The sequence below is a fragment of the Colletotrichum fioriniae genome (genome assembly GCF_027942845.1).
Source record: "Colletotrichum fioriniae strain IMI 355084 chromosome Unknown scaffold_13, whole genome shotgun sequence".
In the NCBI taxonomy this organism is placed as follows: domain Eukaryota; kingdom Fungi; phylum Ascomycota; class Sordariomycetes; order Glomerellales; family Glomerellaceae; genus Colletotrichum; species Colletotrichum fioriniae.
In genome coordinates this window covers 406,693-425,939 of record NW_027076849.1, presented here as the reverse complement: position 1 = coordinate 425,939, position 19,247 = coordinate 406,693, and the positions used below count along the sequence as shown (strand labels likewise).

The 19,247-nt window shown below is 50.4% G+C and overlaps 6 protein-coding genes across 6 annotated transcripts; 4 read left to right on the top strand and 2 right to left on the bottom strand.

The window, feature by feature from the left end:
- Positions 1–461: 461 nt before the first annotated feature.
- Positions 462–1,803, bottom strand: N0V96_009861 (uncharacterized protein; the record flags this gene model as incomplete). The annotated part of the gene is made up of 2 exons (XM_053198048.2): positions 462–1,472; positions 1,537–1,803. 2 exons carry the CDS (start codon positions 1,801–1,803, stop codon positions 462–464), a joined length of 1,278 nt encoding a protein of 425 aa, XP_053044539.2.
- A 1,965-nt stretch (positions 1,804–3,768) lies between these two features.
- On the top strand, positions 3,769–4,662 carry N0V96_009860 (uncharacterized protein; the record flags this gene model as incomplete). Its single annotated transcript, XM_053198049.1, has 2 exons — positions 3,769–4,091; positions 4,161–4,662. The coding sequence occupies 2 exons, from the start codon at positions 3,769–3,771 to the stop codon at positions 4,660–4,662; spliced, it is 825 nt and encodes a 274-aa protein (XP_053044540.1).
- A 1,131-nt stretch (positions 4,663–5,793) lies between these two features.
- Positions 5,794–6,971, top strand: N0V96_009859 (uncharacterized protein; the record flags this gene model as incomplete). Its single annotated transcript, XM_053198050.1, has 2 exons — positions 5,794–5,932; positions 5,986–6,971. The coding sequence occupies 2 exons, from the start codon at positions 5,794–5,796 to the stop codon at positions 6,969–6,971; spliced, it is 1,125 nt and encodes a 374-aa protein (XP_053044541.1).
- A 1,861-nt stretch (positions 6,972–8,832) lies between these two features.
- Positions 8,833–9,703, bottom strand: N0V96_009858 (uncharacterized protein; the record flags this gene model as incomplete). Its single annotated transcript, XM_065758769.1, has 2 exons — positions 8,833–9,239; positions 9,352–9,703. 2 exons carry the CDS (start codon positions 9,701–9,703, stop codon positions 8,833–8,835), a joined length of 759 nt encoding a protein of 252 aa, XP_065612536.1.
- A 3,965-nt stretch (positions 9,704–13,668) lies between these two features.
- Positions 13,669–14,476, top strand: SOD2_1 (Superoxide dismutase [Mn], mitochondrial; the record flags this gene model as incomplete). The annotated part of the gene is made up of 4 exons (XM_053198053.2): positions 13,669–13,716; positions 13,770–13,822; positions 13,887–14,289; positions 14,354–14,476. The coding sequence occupies 4 exons, from the start codon at positions 13,669–13,671 to the stop codon at positions 14,474–14,476; spliced, it is 627 nt and encodes a 208-aa protein (XP_053044544.2).
- Positions 14,477–16,757: 2,281 nt separating this feature from the next.
- Positions 16,758–18,500, top strand: N0V96_009856 (uncharacterized protein; the record flags this gene model as incomplete). Its single annotated transcript, XM_065758768.1, has 5 exons — positions 16,758–16,798; positions 16,848–16,936; positions 17,243–17,255; positions 17,333–17,754; positions 17,995–18,500. The coding sequence occupies 5 exons, from the start codon at positions 16,758–16,760 to the stop codon at positions 18,498–18,500; spliced, it is 1,071 nt and encodes a 356-aa protein (XP_065612535.1).
- Between the last annotated feature and the right edge of the window lie 747 nt (positions 18,501–19,247).

Sequence of the window (19,247 nt, the reverse complement as noted above, 5' to 3'; positions counted from 1 at the left end):
TGCTGATTTTCGACTAGTCAATGTCAAGCTAGCTCGTTGGCTCTGGTGAAGTTGAGTCTCTTATGTCTAGACAGCAGATATTAAGAGCGTTGTCTGTTCCGGTTTCGCAGTGGTGATGGCGACATTGCTCTCTTCGATGTCGTGCCGCGGAGAAAGTGGAGTATTGATTGATGCTTGTTGACATGGCGCACGAATAGCCGATCGCCTGATGACCACCACTATTCCCCCTCACGTGAAAGTATAGGAACATTCGGGGTAATGACCTTCTATTACCTTACTATCAGCGACGTGCAGCACTCGTCATTAACCATAGTACGTACAGCTGAAAACGGGCGTGAAGAGACTTGAAAAATAGTATGCCTTGCCTTGGACTGAATACTGCTACCTGTAACTGACAGTGCCTACTCCAATGTCATGAAAGGATTCGTTGTCAAATACTTAATACACAAAGGGCAGCAAGTTTACTTTGATTTCGCGCTGTTCTTCTTCCTCCACTCCTCGCCCATTTCCTTCACCTCCCTATTAGCCTTCAGAATTTGATCGCGGGCTCCCGGCCAAGCCTTCCGGCCCCGCCCCGTGTCGAAAAGCCGGTAGACCGCCGGCGAATCCGCACCGTCCATGAGCAAGTTGTAGAATTTTCGGTCGCTCCACCAAAGCTTCCAGGCCTCCCTACTGAAACAGCCAACCCTCTCCGTCACCCCGGTTCCTGCAACCTTGTTCAACCATGTGTAAGTGTCGCTGCCGAACATCCTAAATCCTAGGTGGGGTAGCGGCCCGCGTCGGAGGATATCCACAACGGTGTCGTAGTGTCTGTTGATGTCTTGTGTCATCACGTCGGCAGAGGGAAGAGTGACTTTCCCGGTCCAGAGACTAGCGAGCGCCATCGTGACGAGGTCATTGAACACAAATGGCGCCTTCAAGATGAAGAAGTGGCCGATGAACGCAAGTGATTCAGGGTACTCCTCTGACAGAAACCCTCGATACAAGCGAGCGAATTGGACATGAGGGTCCTTGAATCGAGCTGCGTTGATGCGCTCAAAATGATCGGGCGCTTTCGCAGGGTCGGTAGGGTCACCTGGGCCTTTAATGACCGAGAAGTCGTATTCATATCCCGTGCAGATGATGATGGCATCAATATCGTCTAGAACTGTACCGTCTGTGAAAGTGACCGACTTGGGCCCAGTAACTTCCTTCACCCCAGGAACCGTACGAGTGATACCGTCCCTCAAGTTCTCAGCGAGATCATTTGATAGAACCGGAATCCGATGCTCTGCGCTTGCGAGGACCCGGGGAGCCACGAACGACGGATGTTTACTGAGCCAGGGATATGCTTTCCTTCGGGCGCTGTCCAAAGCGTTTGTGAAGACCATGGCGCAAGCCCTAGGCCACCAATCACCTAAACTCCGGAAGATTGTGAGGGCACGGCGCGTCATGCTGTGATCAAAAGCGTTGCCCTTGATCATTTTTGGGACCTGCAATCACGTTCAGAACCATACCCTTACGGCTAGAACCACATCTAAAAGTCCCGCAACTTACCAGGTAGAACTGCTGACGATGACTGATTGTGATTGAGCGAGCATTTGCCTGCTTGAGAAAGGACTGCGTGTCAGCGCTTGTAGCCCCAATTCCAACAAGCAAAACATTTTTGCCCGAGTATCTATATGGGTCCTTGAATTCAATCGAATGCTTGGCCTCTCCCTCGAACTTTTCAATGCCTTTGATGTCTGGCATCATCGGAGTATTGACGATTCCAGTGGCCAGCACAACTCGATCGAACACATGCTTTTTAAAGCCAGTCTCCATGCCTGGGAGTGTGTTATGCGTATGAATAACCCATTTCCCGTTGACTTTATCTCGTTCCACTTTGTTGACTTTGGTGGAGAACTTGATATGAGGCAGAAGATCAAATTCCTTTGCATAAGCTTCGAGGTATCGTTCAATACCTTTCGCAGTGGGGTGTGTTGCATCATCTGAGACCACATGGCAACATTAGCAAGAATCATACCCGTGCGGCGTAGGTGAGGTATTCTACCATCCGCGAAGGGGAAATCCGTGATATGCGCCTGATATTTGCGTTAGTACCAGACGTTGACGATGAAAAGAACTCAAGCCTTGCTCACCATCTGTTTCGACGTGTTGAAAGATGTCATTGGAAGGGCGGTGACTTGATCTGGTCTGGGTGAGAAGTGCCACAGCCCACCGAGGTGGTCATTTTGCTCAAACGCGGTCACTTGTAAGTCTTGCTCCTTGAGATTCTTTATCGCGAGAAGTCCCAATGCGCCTGTGCCGACAACCCCGACGTGGCTACCCACGGGCTTCGAGTCGTCGTTCGCCATTTGGAGAAGAGAAAAGTCTCTCGTAATGCTGTGGAGGAAACTCTAAAATGTCGCTAATTATGTTCCCCAAGTGCTTCCGGTTTATAAAGTGCAGGTAGGAAGGGCACATCGTTTTATTAGGTTGAAGCATCCCCTTTCTTTGCAAGCTATCAAAAATACCAAATGCCACGCTAACCCGGCGGAGACATTTGATCTGACATCAGCAGAGCTCGGTGAGATTTCCTCATCGTTGATTGGGGGATCTACACCAAGGGGACGATTGAGAAGGAATCCACCTGCCTTGCGAGATCCTCAAATGGAAATCAGCTCTACTCCCTGGTCTGAGGTACCCTGTCGGAGCTATAAGGTGTACAAAAGTGATAGGGTACTAGTACACCACGAGCTGTTAGTGCAAGTAGGATTCCCATCCATTGACGTATAGGTAGGGTGTGCCATGATGGCTGGCGTTATACCTAAAGCATCGGCAGAGCTTTGTCCAGATAGCATCCAAAAAGTAAGCTACCTTAGTTTCAGAGTAGACCCAAGCCAACTTGACGTTTGTCATGTTCTGGATTTTTGCTGTCTCTCAGTTATATGTTGCAACAGTTGGACAGGTCAGATTCTGTCATAATGCATGTGGAAGCTTCAATGACAACTGATGAGGCCAGGCCCCTTACGACAGTAGTCAAATATTCGCCGACTTTAGGTCGGGCAGTTGGAAAAATCGAAAGCCTTTGGAAAATGACTTCTTCTAGTTACGTTATGACGAGAACTCAGTTGCAACTTTGGCCGGCCGGGGTCGTAAAGCACTTGTCAGGTGCACGTAATTACTTTATAATCACTGAAGTAGCACCGAACATTTAAGGAAAAAAGTCGTTGACATTGAGTCCATTCCATCAATTCACTCAAATAACTACAGCATCGATGTTAGGCACCAGGAAACCAATGCGGAGCTTACCCCGAGCAGGCGGATGTTGGCCCGAACTGGCCAAAGCCCGGCAAAGGTTCAATCCCGCCGATAGATCCACATTTGGTCCTTGGTTGGTTGTGACTCACAATTTGGGGTATTAATGCACGGTTGAGGAAGTCTCTCTTAACAACTCCGTCATCACCTGTGTTGACGGAGAGGGATCCGTCCCAGCCACATTCATCGCAGCATTCTGCTCCTCTCATTTACATGCCCAGAAGCGGTTCTAAAACGCAGACTTCGAGCCAATTGAAAGCTATGGCGCCTGCTATTATGGAACATCCCGTGGTAGACTTGTTGAAGTCGCTCATGTCAATCGTGAGTACCAGCGAACTTGAAGAAAGCATTGGTATCTTCCTAGAAGAGCATCTTTATTCCCTAGGATACACCGTCGAGCGCATACCCATTTCACCAGACTCATCTCGCCACAATGTCTACGCGTACCTTGGCTCTTCACGCAAAACACGCGTACTTCTAACCGCTCACATGGACACTGTACCACCGCATATTCCGCTGGCAATCGACGGAGATGTCATCCGGGGAAGAGGCTCGTCCGATGACCTTGGCCCGTTGGCAGCCCAGATTTTAGCTGCAGAAGAACTGAGAAAGGGAGGCAAGATACAGAAGGAGGGAGATATTGCCCTGTTGTTTGTTGTCGGTGAAGAAAACGGCGGTCACGGAATGATTGCTGCAAATGACATGGGCTTAAAGTGGGAATCCGGCATCTTTGCTGAACCGACCGAGAGCAAACTTGCAAAGGGTCACAAGGGGCAGGTGGCATTTGAAGTGATCGCCAATGGCATCGCTTGGTAAGTCAACCCTTCTTAACTGCTGAGAGACTGTAGTCATCCAAAAGCTCTACTAAAGCCAAGATGCAGTCACTCGGGATACCCCCACCTTGGCAAAAGCGCAACTTCTGCGTTGCTGGCGGTGTTGAATGACCTCTCCGCAGCAACTTGGCCCGAATCCGACCTCCTTGGCCCTTCCACTTTCAACATCGGAACTATCGAGGGAGGCGAGAAGCATAACATTGTCGCCCCGTCCGCCAAGGCACTATGCGAGGTCCGCATGGTCTCCGACCTGCCCGGCATCAAGACCAAGGTTGCCGAGATCGTTTCACGACATCCGGACGTGGAGTTGAAGTTTGTTTTTGAGTACCCTGAAGCGCTGCTGCAATGGGAGATTGAGGGCTTCGATGCGGCTCCCGTGGCTTTCGGGACTGACGTACCTCGACTCAAGGCGGAGTACTGCGACAACAGGGTGCTGTACGGGCCAGGGTCGATCCTGGTAGCTCACGGGCCCGACGAGTTCATCCGTGTGCCGGAGTTGATTGAAAGCATAGAGGGATACAAAAAGTTGGTGCTTCACTTTCTCAAGTAGGGAAATTCAAGGCCGAAACATCACTCCTGAGGCGTGTGGGGTAGCGTGAGACAATGTTGTTGGTTGACGGTGGAACACAAGGGGGAAGGTTTGATACTCGCGATGTGCTCGTATTGACAGCCGAGTGGGATGTGACCGGGGTGTTCGTCTCAACTGTACCCTGACATCGTCTCATCTCGACCAAAAGAATTGATCGCCCCTTTTAAGCTTGAATTGCACAAAGTCATATTAAAAGCGCAATGAACTTTCCATCTCTGAAATCTTATCTCGTCACAACCTGCCAGCGGGCTTTTCATTTCACGAATAACAACATTTAATCACTCCTGGCTGGCCAGATCTAAGCACACATCGCATCACGCTCATTCGACCCGAGAATTCTTGAAGCTCTCCAAGCATCATATTCAAGATGAAGTTCTCCCTCATCATCGTCGCTCTCACCAGCTTCGTGGCATCTGCCATTGCTGCACCGGCCAAAAGCGTTCCGGCCAAGGATGTTAGTGGAGGCAGAATTGTACTTGATGGTGCTCAGTGCAGTCCCGTTCAGGGACGCTTAGTGTGCGATGATGGTTTCGGTAACACATTGTAAGAACATCGACCTACTGGACAAATAGGGCCTTTGAACTTTCCTCTAACAATTCCTCTCAGTTTCGCGGACGACCCTTTCTCGTCATAGTCCACATGAAGCAGGCAGCAAACACAATTTCCAATGGGCATCCAATACCTGTAAATCTTAGGACACGGTCTTCACCCGCCGATTTGGGATACTGAATTCCTAGGTTCCCCGCAGGATGAGCTCATGGAGTGGTAGCACCAATAATTAGTGCCACGGCAGTGGTGGTTAGCGACTAAATACAGGCAATTAAGCGAGTGTCCGCATGCGAACTCTGGAGAATTGCGAGGCGACGAATGAGGAAATTGACCACTCACGCTGAAATTGGGCGCTTTGCAATCCTCAAGGTGATGTGAACAGACGTGGATGCATGCGTCATGGATCGAACGCAGCAAGATTTCTCCGAGGTGAGGGAGGGCATATAAGCAATAGTCACGTTCATTGAATGCCCCAAGAGGCGTTATGCTCCGTGAGCTCTCACTTGAGAATTGTAGCAAGTTTAGTTCAAGCTTTTATCAGTCATGGTTTCTCTCAAGTGGGTATTGGTCGCAACTGTGGCTGGCCTCCATCCAGCGAAGGCACAGGACCTCATCTTTGACTCTGGACGGAGTGGTCCGTCCCTCGAAGTCGTTCATCTGTACAATGACCAGTGGCCCACGGGTAATGTCACAGAATCAATAAAAATCGCGCATGACGCTCATCTGCTTGAATAGGCATTGCTGTATCGTCGACTGGACGAAAATTCTCAAACTACCCCGGTGGTCTGGACCCAAACAACACAAATGATGGAACCAACGGAAAGTACACGGTTGCCGAGCTCTTTGATGACAACAGCGAAAAGCCATACCCAAGTGCCGAGTTCAACAATCCACCTGGCGGCGCAATCAACTTCACCACTACTCCTCCGACGGGCGCAAACTTCCAGAACTACCTGATTGGTGTTCAAAGCGTGGTCATCGACAGTGCGGATCGTCTTTGGATTTTGGATACTGGGAGGGTCTTGACACCTCAGGGCGTCCTCGTCCCTGCCAGCGTCGGTGGCGCAAAGCTAGTCGGTGTCAACTTGACAACAAATTCGGTCATCAAGACCATTGTCTTTCCCAACACCGTCGCATACCCGGATACATACCTGAATGACGTTCGATTTGACCTCGATCCTAGTTTAACCAGCAGCGGGGAAGGTGTTGCCTACATCACGGACTCTTCGAGCGAGGGCCGGACAGGATTGATCATCGTCGATCTCGGATCTGGTGAATCATGGAGGCACCTTGACGGAAGTCCTTATGTGCAAGGCGACCGGCAATTCCTCGCATTTGTCTGGGGCCGTGAGCTCTACGCGAATCAGGCAGGCAACCGAGCCGGTCATTTGACCTTTGGTGCTGATGGTATCGCTCTCGGCAAAGATGGCAAGACGTTATACTTTGGTGGCGTTGGCAACCGATACCTGTACAGCATCCCCACAGAACGTCTACGGGACAACGGCCTAACATCAGAGATACGAGCTCAAGCAGCTGTTGTGACGGAGAGTCAGAGGGGTCTTTCTGACGGCTTTGAGACAGACACGAATGGATTCATTTACCACGGGAATTTCGAGCAAAACGCAATCAACTTCTTCAACCCTGAGAATGGGACTGATCAGGTATTCTTACGAGATCCAAGAATCAACTGGGCTGACACGGTAAGTCTTACCTGCTTCTGAGTTTCATCATGGACACATCCAGTTGACTGAGGTGGGATTCAAGTTCTCTGTTGCCACGGATGGATACATCTACTTCACAAACAATCAGCTGGCATTCGGCCCGGCGGTCTATCCCGGGACAGACTCAAGACAGCGTCCTTTTGCGTTGCTGAGGGCTAAACTTCCGAACAACGGCACGAAGGTTGGATCAAGATGAACATGACAATGGACTAGCTATGTAAAGTGCGAGTCTGGGCCAAGAACTCAATTTCAGAAATCAAACCTGGTCCCCGGCATCCATCAATATTCAGCCTAAGTAGGTAGTTAAGGTAAGGTGCCGTGACCGAGTATGAACATCGTACACTTTTTTACTAGTAAAGAATGATTCTACAAGTCTCATCAGTAACTCAGGACTTGGAAGCTAAGTGGATGTAGGTGGTGGCTTACTTGGCCATGCATCTTTCTCAATTTCAAGAAATTTCAACCTAGTCGTTGCTGGCGTCGTTGTATACGTGACATGGCTGGCACGATTTCTGCGACGATATCACGTTAACTCTTGATTTGGGAACGTGTTTCATCTAAAGAGGAGTTAAGAGTGTGCAATTGGTAGTGAGTCACCCGGAGGCCCTGACGGAATCACTGATGATGATTTGGCATTCACACAACGCCGGGAGCGGGAAAGTTCACAATCACTATTCCGTGCTTTATGATGTGCCCAGATCAGACCTTGACCCAAATAAATGAGTTCTATCCCAGTATCTCTATATATGAGGCCGTCATTTCATTCAACATATCTCTCTGCCAGCTCAGTGCCACGCCCAGGTTATTGACAGTTTGCTCCTCCAGTGACGTTGTGACACTTCTGCCTGCCGCAGTCCATGTACTAGAGACAAGGTCAGTCTCTGTTATGTGGCATCTTTAGAATGAGATTACTCACATCGAAGACATTGTTTCTTGCAAGGTTACAGAACTTGATCCTGTTGCCTTCACAGACTTGGAGCTCGTCGCCGACGCAGGACTGGGCGGACACGACTGCAGCAAAGAGGAAGGAGATTGCCGTAATGAACTTCATGTTTGCTAAAGCGGCCGAATGTTGCTGTTCGATTGAGTGTCTCGGTGTGATTACGATCCCGTTGTTTGTTGCAGATGTCTTGGGGCCTGGGGGTGTTCGCGAATTCGTTGCCAAAGTTGGGTACGATCAGAGCAGGTTGAATTTTCGGCGCGTCACTGGCTTTTTATCACGCCTCAATCTCCCCCCTTTTCCTACTCCTTAAACATACAATTACCTGTGAAAGCTTCTTGACTCAGTATAATGAGTCTGTGCAGTCTCTGGTTTGATAAGCTGAATGGGTTATGTGCAAACGTCTAGTGGATTACACACTCTATTAAGGTTTTCAAGCAAATCCAAAACGTCCGCCGGCTATTTTTCTACCACGGCGAGTCCGCAATCTCAGTTGACACGTTTACTTAGTAGATAAGAAGAGGCAGATTGCACGAATTTGTACCCTGAAATGCGTCTAGCTTATCAAGCCCTTAGGGATCAAATCCAGTGAGGGCATCTCTATGCTCGTGGAATGCTAGGGAGTAAGTTGTGAATTTTGTATGCAAATATCATTCGAGGGTGATTACGCAATTCCATGTCAATGTGCACCACAACAGGAGAAACATTACACGCTAAAGTCTTTTGCAAGAGTAAATAATTAAGGATTGTGTATTTGTACATGTATGATGTACAGGAAATATTCAACATTATCATAATGAGTGTCTAGTTTTGGGTACCTTCTCTATGCTTCGTATCATATGCCTCGGTATATCTTATCGTCAAATCAATAGTCGCTAAAATCGATGTATGCAAATTTTGAGTCGAATCTAATCAAGCCGCTCAATAGGTGTAAACCTGCTCAGGGCCGAGGTTGCCGAACTGTCCGGAGCCAAAGGGGCTGGAAGGAGCAGTGGTGACAGGCTTGCCGTTGATGTCAGAGACACCGAACCAAGCAAGCTCCTTGCCGTTGACGACGGTGACGACGGCGAAAGCAGGGGCGGGGTTGGCAACGTAGCCCCACGAGACCTTGAAGTTGGAGCCGGAGGTGCAGGGCTGGTCGGACCAGCTCTCGGTGGCCGCGTTAGAGCCGGGCATGCGGATGACTGTGCAGCGCTCAGTCTTGCCATCAGCCTCGATGGCGAAGTTGTAGTCGCAGCCGTCGTTCTTCTCGCCGCAGTAACGGGTCATGTCCTTAATGGTCCAAGTCTTGCCCTCGACTGCCTTGGGGTTGGGGGTAGGCGGGGGCGCTTCCGCCGGATCCGGAGGTGGGTGCGGGCGTGGGGACCGCGGTGGCGGTGAGGGTCGGGTAGGTGAAGTAGGACGAAGGGCAGGATCCGGGGTGAGCGGGATTGCAGCCACCCGGGATTCCGGAGATGGAAGTGAAGGTTGGCGCGGGAGCGGCGGTGGCAGTGGCAGTAGTGTAGGTGAAGTAGGAGGAGGGGCAAGATCCGGGATGAGCCGGGTTACAGCCGCCGGGGATGCCGGTAGAGGTAGGCTTGGGGAGGTTGGCCGTCGCGGAGGCACAGTACTCGCGGTTGCGAGCGTTATCCTCACCGACGCAGGCGGTCAGAGTGCATGAGCAAGCAACCTCTGGGGTACCGGCGGCAATGCAGGCCTTGTAGGCATCCTGGCAGGCGTCCTGGCGGGCGTTGAGAGGGGCAGCAACGGCGGCGGAGGCCATAGCCAGAGCGAAGACGATCTTGTTCATCATGTTGGTTGGTGGTAAGATGTATGTGATTGTAAAGGGCCGGAGATGTTAATTATAGACAGGGATGGCTGTAGCTGAGTTGTCTCTAAGGTTGATGTTCTTGTTGATGATGCTGAGTGTGATGAGGAGGATTACAACATTTTACCAGAGATGTTGCAATGCTTATATATGTTACTCGAGACATCGTAAGATTTCTCAGAGTCAATCTCTTCGCCTCTCTTTTGGCGAGAAACTTCAACATCTCGTGTTCGTCTGTGTGCGAGAGGCTCGTCTGTGGAGCCGAAAGGGCGGGAAAAATGTTCAAAGTTGTTCGTATTGACTAGCAACCCACCTCGCCTTAGCCGTTCGCCCCGGCAACTAACCCGTTAAGGTTGACAGCTCGATATCTCCACGGGCCTCATGATCTCATGGCTCAGCTAGCGTCTGGAGGACCCCATATTTGTGGCAGGGGCCTAACAGACCATTGGGCTGTCTTTTAGTTCCCAACAAGGCCGAACCTCACCAGAACGGGAAGAGGCTCTTTGAAGACAGAGTTTGTTTGACGTCAGAAGCATGATGAAAATAGACCCTGGCTTCCAGCTTGGGACACGGCGAGGAAGCGTGCCAATCAGCCCACCAGAGACCCTCTTGTCTTTGACCAAGACCGGGTTAGTCGGTTGCTGCCGAACGGCCGATCAATCCGGCTCCGCTGTCCGCCAACCTCTTAGCCCGGGTCGTTAAACCGAGGGAAAGAAAATGCTAACCGTGGAGCTCTGCCCTACCATTGATTTTGCCTCCCCACGAGTCAAGCCATGCTACGTTGCTCCCCGAGAACCAAGAATAGCAGAGACTAACCTTAGGGCTGGGACTACTCCGTGGAAACCTTCTGTTAAAGGCTGAATACCTTCGGCTTTGACTTAGTACACCCTACCAGAGACTTCGGGTCTCACATTAGCTCAGCAGTGCTGGATTGGCTTGGCAGAATCATCGAGGAAAATAATTTTCGCCCATCACCATCTGGGTTTCCATTTGCATTCTTCGACCTGAAGTGGAGACGCCGAACGCCGGCGACATAATTGCCAAACGCTATCATCGACTCTGGAGAAGCGTGCTACAAGATTCCATACACCTTTACTAACAAGATCGTTTGTGGCAAAGGCTTATTTTTTGTTCCGGTGGTTCGCCGAACAATTGTGCTAGGCGAAATACGAGGGGATTTTGCATCCCGTTTTCGTACCTCGTATTGATCGTCACCTCGCATCGTACTCGTTTCGACAGCTATATGTTAGCACACGGAATGTCGCAAGGCCTTTCGATGCCTCTTGCAATCTAATACTATTAGCTATCCCAAAAGCATAAAGTAAGCAGGCCGCTTAGGTAATGAAGCATGTGGAACATGATATGGCTTTGTCGCATGATGTCACGATACCTCGCCAATACGTGCAGGTATCCATTGCCAGAGTCTTCCTCCAATAATCTTCTCTTGGCGATCATTGTTCACCACAGATGATGCATTCTGTCAGTAATATCACTTCAATTGGGTATTGACTCCGTCGTCGTAGCCGTATCCCATGCCGTCAACAACACCGCGTAGGTCGTCCTGACTGCCGATACTACATGCAGTTCCAAATCTTAGAGAATTCCTGCTGGAGGATCTGGGGTATTTATATCCTTCCCAGTTATTTCATCATGTGAAGTACCGGTAGTACTTACTCACTCATCTACTCATGGTCCTGAAAGAGCTTGAGGGCTTAGGAAGCTACCACCGTATGTCATAGGTTATCGGGCTCTCCTTTCACCGAAAGTGGGTGAAGATATGACAAAATGCATTTTAGCTCTCGGTTGCGAGATTGTGTTCCTCAACATACTGGTGCATGTTGAAGACACAGCGTCGGCGTTCTTTGGTCCCGTGTGGATGAAACATTAATCAGACTATGGATCATCATCATGAAGAGAGAGATCAAGTTGAATAGCACACGGGTATGGTAGGATTTAGCTTTAGATGCCCCCATGAAGATATCGTGTGAATAAAGTATAAATAGAGCCTCAGAAGCAGCCTGGTCATTTCGTAATGGCCGGTCTCATGGAATAGGATGCTCGGTTTATGTTGCCACGTACGTCTTACTTCACAAGAATGTCGCTATTTCAATGCCGAAACGAAACAGTCGGCACCATTTCAAAACTCATTGGCAAGAAACCAACGCCAACAAGGCCTCGCAGACTCGCGGAAGAGCTCTTCAGGTTCCATATTGCGTTGATCCTCATGATGGCCAACTGCATTCGCGTTTACAGGCGCGAGGATGTTCCGTTGAAGGTGGGTAGGTAGGCACATGAAATTGGGAGAATTGAGGTGATTGTGCGAGTAATGTCAAAACGCAGATAGGTTTGTCGTATGTCTCATGAATGGATGTTCAAGTGCCCTAAGAAAAAGAGTGCATGAACTTCACCAATCAAGTATACTTATCGATGCGCTCATTTTGCAAACGGACTTAGATAATGGTGCTCTAGATTCCAAGTCGAAGGTAGTCCGCAGACTATGATCATGAATAAATATCGAATGCCAATCTCGCTCAAACGCCAAATGTCATGCTAAAACACGCTCCTCAAGTCAGATGCGATCTACTGCTTTCACAATGCGTTGACAAAGTTGAATCCAACGATGCCCTCGGCGCATGCGTGGTCCATCTCTGTCCCTGGAAAAACGGAAACTCTGCGACCAATGATGCCATCATCGCCGACTTTGAGCGAGACTGGTCTTTTCAACGCCAACTCCAGTATGGAACCGTTCTCGAGCATCGAGGCACCGGAGAAAGCGAAGCGTTCGAACAAGCCGCAATCTTTAAGTTTACGAGTGAGGTCACCGGACTGACTATTGAGAAGAGCTTTGTCAATACCTAGTACTATTCAATCCATCGCAGCGGCGTTCACGTCAGCGGTACTTACTGTATCACGACAATCATCTCGGATAACGACTGCAAATCGCAACCTTCACTGCCTGTGATGCGCGCATGGGTTGCGAAAGAGCATCCCGGTTGACCAGGCGTATGAAAAGCGAGATCTCCGCAAAGTTGCTGTTTCGGTGTTGTCGGGCTGTGGTGGCTGCAAGGTTGGTTGAGAACGGCTAAAGCGCCGCCCCGGGGCTTGGTGCAGGTATCTGGGCCGCACATGGTGAAATCTGAACGAGTTTTGAGTATGGCTAACGGGTCAGTGTATGCTGTGTGCCGATTTATGAGAACCAGGACAATAGTATGGACCAGATGCTTCAAAGACAGAGCCTTCGCGATGCTTTTAACGTCTCGACCGACCCCAATAACTCCCTTAAGGTGCTCAATCTGTCTCTCTATCCCTGTCGTCCCAAAACGAGGGCGAACGGGTCGCGGACCGGGGCGTCACTAGCAATAAATTAGCCAATCATAGCACATTGCTAATCCCAACTTTGGAACTGGAGGGCCCTGCACGGGTTTCCCGGTGAGCAAGTTAGAGCAATATTGATCATGTTTAAGCCGGTCTGCGCTACGTACACATATCGCCGCGGCTTATAGACTGGTGAATTCATTGAATACATAGCGAAATCAACAACGGACCTCTCAAAAATACATCTTGATGAGGATTGAATTTTAAGGCATATGGGCGGGTGGAGATGCCAGAATCGTCTGTGGGCGTTAGCACCATGACCCATGCAATGTCAGAATGGAGCCGGTCAATGAGACGTAGGAATGGCAGCCATCAAGGTGTTTGTCACATCCTCGGCCTCAACGGACATGGAGAAGGCGATTTTTGTTGCCAAGATAATGAAATGTGCTCATTTCTACCCCTCATTTGGACCATTTGAATGTCTTTGCCGGCGGGAGTGTCTCTGGATCCTAACTCTTTACCCCTCGATACCTATTCCCATTCTCTCAACTTCATCTACACACAGCTCCAAGGACTGAAGATATCCGCTGCACAAGCTAGCTCACCAGACTACACTCAGCACCAAATATTTCACAATGGCCAGCGCGCAGTACACGCTACCCAAGCTCCCCTACGCTTATGATGTTCGTTCCCAGCACTGCTCGATGAAGCTACTGCCTGCTAATCTCATTCCCAGGCTCTCGAGCCCCATATCTCGGCTCAAATCATGGAGCTACACCACAGCAAACAGTAAGCCCTATCGTGTCGAGGAGAATCGGAGTGCGCGTAACCTACTAACTGTTGAATTAAACAGTCACCAAACATACGTCACGAACTTGAACAAAGCCATCGAGACCTACAACGTAAACCCTCTCCAAAGTCGATTCGCGGTCCTCGCGGCTCTCAATTTTCACGGCGGTGGCCATATCAACCACTCTCTCTTCTGGGAGAACCTCTCCCCGGCTTCAAGCCCGGATGCTTCGCCCGATGCGGCACCGAAGCTGATCGCCGAGATTACTCGTATCTGGGGTAGCCTCGATCATTTCAAAGCGGCCTTTAACGCCGCTCTGTTGGGGATCACCGGCAGCGGCTGGGGTTGGCTGGTCAAGGACGATGTTACCGGCCTCGGTATCGTTACCACCAAGGATCAGGACCCCGTCACGAAGGGTGTGCCCATCTTTGGTGTCGACATGTGGGAGCACGCGTACTACCTACAGGTTCGTCCCCACCAATGAGAGTGTGTACTTGAGACTCTGGTAGACTAATCAAGGATGGTAATAGTACCTTAACGGAAAGGCGGCGTACGTGGAGAATATTTGGAACGTCATTAACTGGAAGACCTCGGAGCTCAGGTTCTCGGGCAGTCGAGATGACGCATTCAAGGCGTTGAAGGCGGTCCTCTGAGAATAGCATGTCAGGATGGAGATTATACCGAGTTGAGGCGCGATGCTGTGAATAGACTGCACATCTTTATCCCAAAGTTGTTTGCTCGGAGACGAAGAGGCGCAGGCACTCCCGCAGAGTGCGAGGCCGCCGCATCATGCACTTCATCTTTCATCTATTCCAGTGGGATCTGCCACGATTAAATCAAGCGGCTGGGTACAAACGAAACGTAGACATAGGTGCCGCAATGTGGCCGCCTTCCAGCTCCTTACCCGGTCGTGTAACCTGCAACCGTGTAAGAGCTTGGCAGTGATGCCTCTCCAAACTGTGCAGAGCTTAAGACAGTCTCAGATACGTGTTGTCGCTCTGTATGTGAACATTACTCTGCTCTATGCAGATTGCCAACTTGGTCGTATTGTGCGATGATCAATGATTCAGGCCCCCTGTCGTCGGTGATGTGGCGCACAACCGTAACTTCGAACGCCTCGGACCACGCATCCAGGCAATACCGTCGGCGACAGGTGGGGGCAGACTTTGGTCAAACAAAACATCTCGTGCAGAACAAGGTGTGTTGTAGAGGGACCATACCCGAGTCCAGCCGCTCATCCAAATCTCCGAGTACCAACAAGGACAAACATCAACGGGTGTGAGACGGCCAACACAACCCGAGATGAAGTGCAAACAAAACGCGAAGCTTCGCTGGCCCTTCCAAAGCGGCGACGATGACTCCCGCCTTCGGCCGATTAAGAAACTTCCGACTTTACTTTTGTAACGGAAACTTCCAGACAAACGTGCTTCCTCCCTTCAACCCGGCGTGGCATTCGCACAGCCCTTGTGTGCCTACTTCCGCAATCAACGTGTGACAAGACTGTCAAGTCTACCGGATTTGACTGTACGTCTTGCACGTCCATCTGCAGGACGCACCTCCCCCATATTACTATAAGTAACATGAGATGTTTTTCTCAATATCTAAATGGAACCTCTTCGAATGTGCGTTCTCTGGTTCTGCAACCAAGGACACAAGGCGTGAACTTCATATCGTTGTGAAGGGGACAGGCACTGCATGTTTGGTCGGCCCCCCCTGAAGGGTCGGAAAGCCGCAGCTACGTCAATGCAAGCATGCACACACGTAACGCGTGCATTGGCTCTGGCGTTACACCATCTCGTTGGAAGCCAACGTAAAAGGAAAAAAAACAATATTGAAAAAAGAGGTCTTTACCTGCGGTAGCATCTCATGTGTGATGGTAAGTACGGCATCTGTCGTGCTGGGGAATCCTAAGAGAATAGTGATTCCAGGCCTTTGGAATAGCTCGAGGTTTCAAATATTCCACAATTCGGGGCGAGGAAGACGTCAGGTTTGCGTAGATGTGCCCTCCAAAACACGCAGATCAAACAAAAAATCGCATTTCGATGCTTCAACCTTAAGTCTGTGTCTCTTGCCTGTTTTTCTCATATGATATTCTTTGACCATGCGGGTTTTCTGCCGGAGATTGTGTGGGACGGACACCTGCAGCCGCAACGAGGGAATCTGCAGCCGTGCTCATCAACGCGAGTCTGTTTCCTCGTCGCTCTTGATTGCCTTCAAATGTTTCCAGTTGACTAGAGAAGACATGAGCATTGATTTTGTCTTCCGAACTCTACCGGCAAACGGACGTTGCCTCATGAAGTGCCAGCTCGAGAGCCCCCATGAGCTATGTAGCCTCCCACGTTGTATCGTGGCACTCAAACGTTGCGTACGAATGCTAAACTACATGGCTTTCCTTTCCAACAGTCCCGTATACGTTCGGCTGAAGTCATTATACGTGGAAGCCAAGTGGTCTTGTCAAAGAATATTGAAGGCCTGACCCAAATGAGATCACATAGGTACCCATCTCCTCGACCCGTGTGGCAACAACGTAACTCGAACGTTGCGGTTTGTGCGATCTCGCTTCAAACAACCACGAAGGCAAGCCTGCGAGTTCTATTTAGCTTGAGAATTCAGTTTCGAGACACCTGAACCGATTGCTGTGTTGTTGGCTCTCAGCGGCGCCCTGCATGAAAAGCCTCGCCGAAGGACGTTCTAGGCCGAGGCAGCGGCTTCTGTGACAAGGATATCTGCCGACCCTCCCGTCGGCGTTGCAATCGAGATTATTCTGGGTTGTCTGCTGTGCCATCCGGAATTGGTGCACACAGAATGGCGTTCTTGATATAAAGCTGTCCGGACGTAGAGGGGTATTGGAGCTTTACTTTTCTCATCTCAAACCAGCAAGCACTAGCTGTTGCGACATCACACTCGTTTAATACTCCCAGTTCTCTGCCCTTCATGGCCCCTATCGCTCTTCACTTCGCCCTGTTGGGCCTTGGGTGAGACTTCAATCATGTCCTCTCGACTATTGCTGACCTGACTTTGCAGTGCCTCTCTGGTGAACGCCATCCCTCCCAACGCCAACAATTACCTCATCCCGCATCCTCCGGCGACGGTCACTGTCACTGTCACTGCTTGTGGCTCTCAGTGTGCCAGTACCGTGACTTTCACAGAGACCTTGACTGTGACGCCTCCGTACATCCACACATGCGAGCCTTCCACTACGAGCATTCCAGGAAGCTTGAGTTCCACATTCTTGTCATCTAGTATTCTCCCTCCTACGGCTACGTCCCCCGGTTACACCAACTCGTCCACCTCGGTCGGCTCTAGCACTTCTTCTGAAGTCACTGGAGCAGTATCATCGTGGACTCCAACTACGCGAGTCACGGTCTCCTCCCAGCTGCCTAGTGCTGGCACTCCGAGCTCCTCTCTCACCTGGACAGTTAATGCTACGTCGTAAGTTGACATCCTTTCGCAGTTAGAATTGTTCTTATCTGATATCCCAGAACTCTCAGTCTCTCCAGCTCTTACAGTCACGGTACTGGCACTGCTGGCACGAGTGTTACCACTGGCTCTTCCTCGAGCCTCTGGACAAACTCTACCCGCACTCATGTCACTCGCACCGTCACCAAGACCATCCGCACCACCGACACAGGCTCGTCCACTTCTTCGAAAGTTTCGACCCAAAGCATCCCAAGCATCCCTACGATAAGCATCCCTCCTCTGCCATCTTTCTCCACCCGATCTGAATCGAGCATCGCCCCCCCTATTTCCTATTCATTGACCACTCTCACCACGACGTCAGTCTTCAACACCACTGTCTCGTCTCAGCATCCCGGAGCGTCCACACACTCTCTCTCCACGTCTTACACCACCAAGAGGACTACGGTTGTCGTCACCCTCACGAAAACTGTGCCTCTCAGCACCGGTACTGCCTACTCGTCAACTATTCGCGGTACAGGAGTCTCCAGTGGCGTTCCATCTGTTTCATCACCGACCTCCATTCGGCTTTCTACCACGCTCAGCTACCCTACCACCACCGCACTTAGCTTGTCCAACACTAGTCTTACCTCTCTCGGGAGCAGTACCCCCTCTACTGCATACAAAGAACCTTGCACAACTCACGAGCAATCCACCTTCACGTCTGTGTCGTCGTATCATTCCCCTCCTTCCACTTCTTCACCGGGCTTTACAGTCTCCAGCGCTCTCCCCACTCTCGTCACACCCACAGGTACAGCAACTTTGAGCAGCGTTTCTGGCGGATACGATTACCCTCCCTCCACCAAGGAGTCCGCCGTATCGCCGGGAACTACTGTAGGCAGCGCCAAGCCGACACTCGTTTCTAGCAGCACTTCGGATATCCCAGGAGGCTACGACACCCAATACCCAGCTCCAACCTCATCCTTGGGTATCACCGTCTCGAGTGCTCTTCCGACTCTGATCAGCCCAACTGCCAGCAGCATCCCTGGTGGTTACGACTATCCTCCCTCTCCATCTTCCAAGGCATCGGAGGAGACGACGTCGACCGAGTATCTCGGCACCACCGTGGCCAGTGCTCGACCGTCCCTGGTGAGCCCCTCCGTTTCAGAGGTATCGCCCACCCCGACTACCTTTGAGACTCGCAAGTCTGATGAGTACACTTCGGCGTCTACCATCTATGGTGGATATGAGTTCGGCCGTCGCCGGGCTCTGAGGATGTAGTTTCCGTCGTGTACAAATTTACGACACTTCTGGTGTTAACGTCCAGTTTGATCTGGCCTGATAGACTGATATGAGGGGGATTAGGGGGTTGGAGTACAAAGCTGATGTTTCTCTTCTTGACTTTCGTTTAGACTTCTTTTATGTAAGGGCATTTGAAGATATTATTTGATGGCACAAGATGGACAGCAAAAGTGAAATGGGGTCAACTACGTAATCACTTGGATGATACTCAATACTAAATGTGTAACACGAGCAGTGCTAAATGCCAGAGCTGGAGTAAAAGCGGTTTTTATTCCTCGAGTAACGCGGCTAGCTTCGTGCTACAACTACGTCTGATCCGTCAACAATTCATTAATGAACACCACTTTCACGTTACTTTAGTGTTTGTGAAGGAGATCAATTAGTTGGATAGGTGACTCAGGCGTTATTGGACGTCGTAGGCATCATTGCAATGTTTCACGTCACTCGATGTCTGTACATAAAGTTCAAGTGAATGAAATTCACGCGAACGGGCATATGTATGAGTAGGTGCAGGAACTCCAGCGCTCCGGTCGGTTCTGTGAGCTGCCGCAAATTTGTCTCGCCACCTTTGGGAACGAACGCGCGCCCGCATTTCCTCTCCTTGGTCGCCATCGCGGGTTCTCATTGGTGTCCTTCATTACTCAGCTCACTAAAATGTCTTCTACTCTCTTCCCCGGGCGTGGATCGTGGTGGAAATAATCCAGTTCCTCGATCCGAAATTCAGTC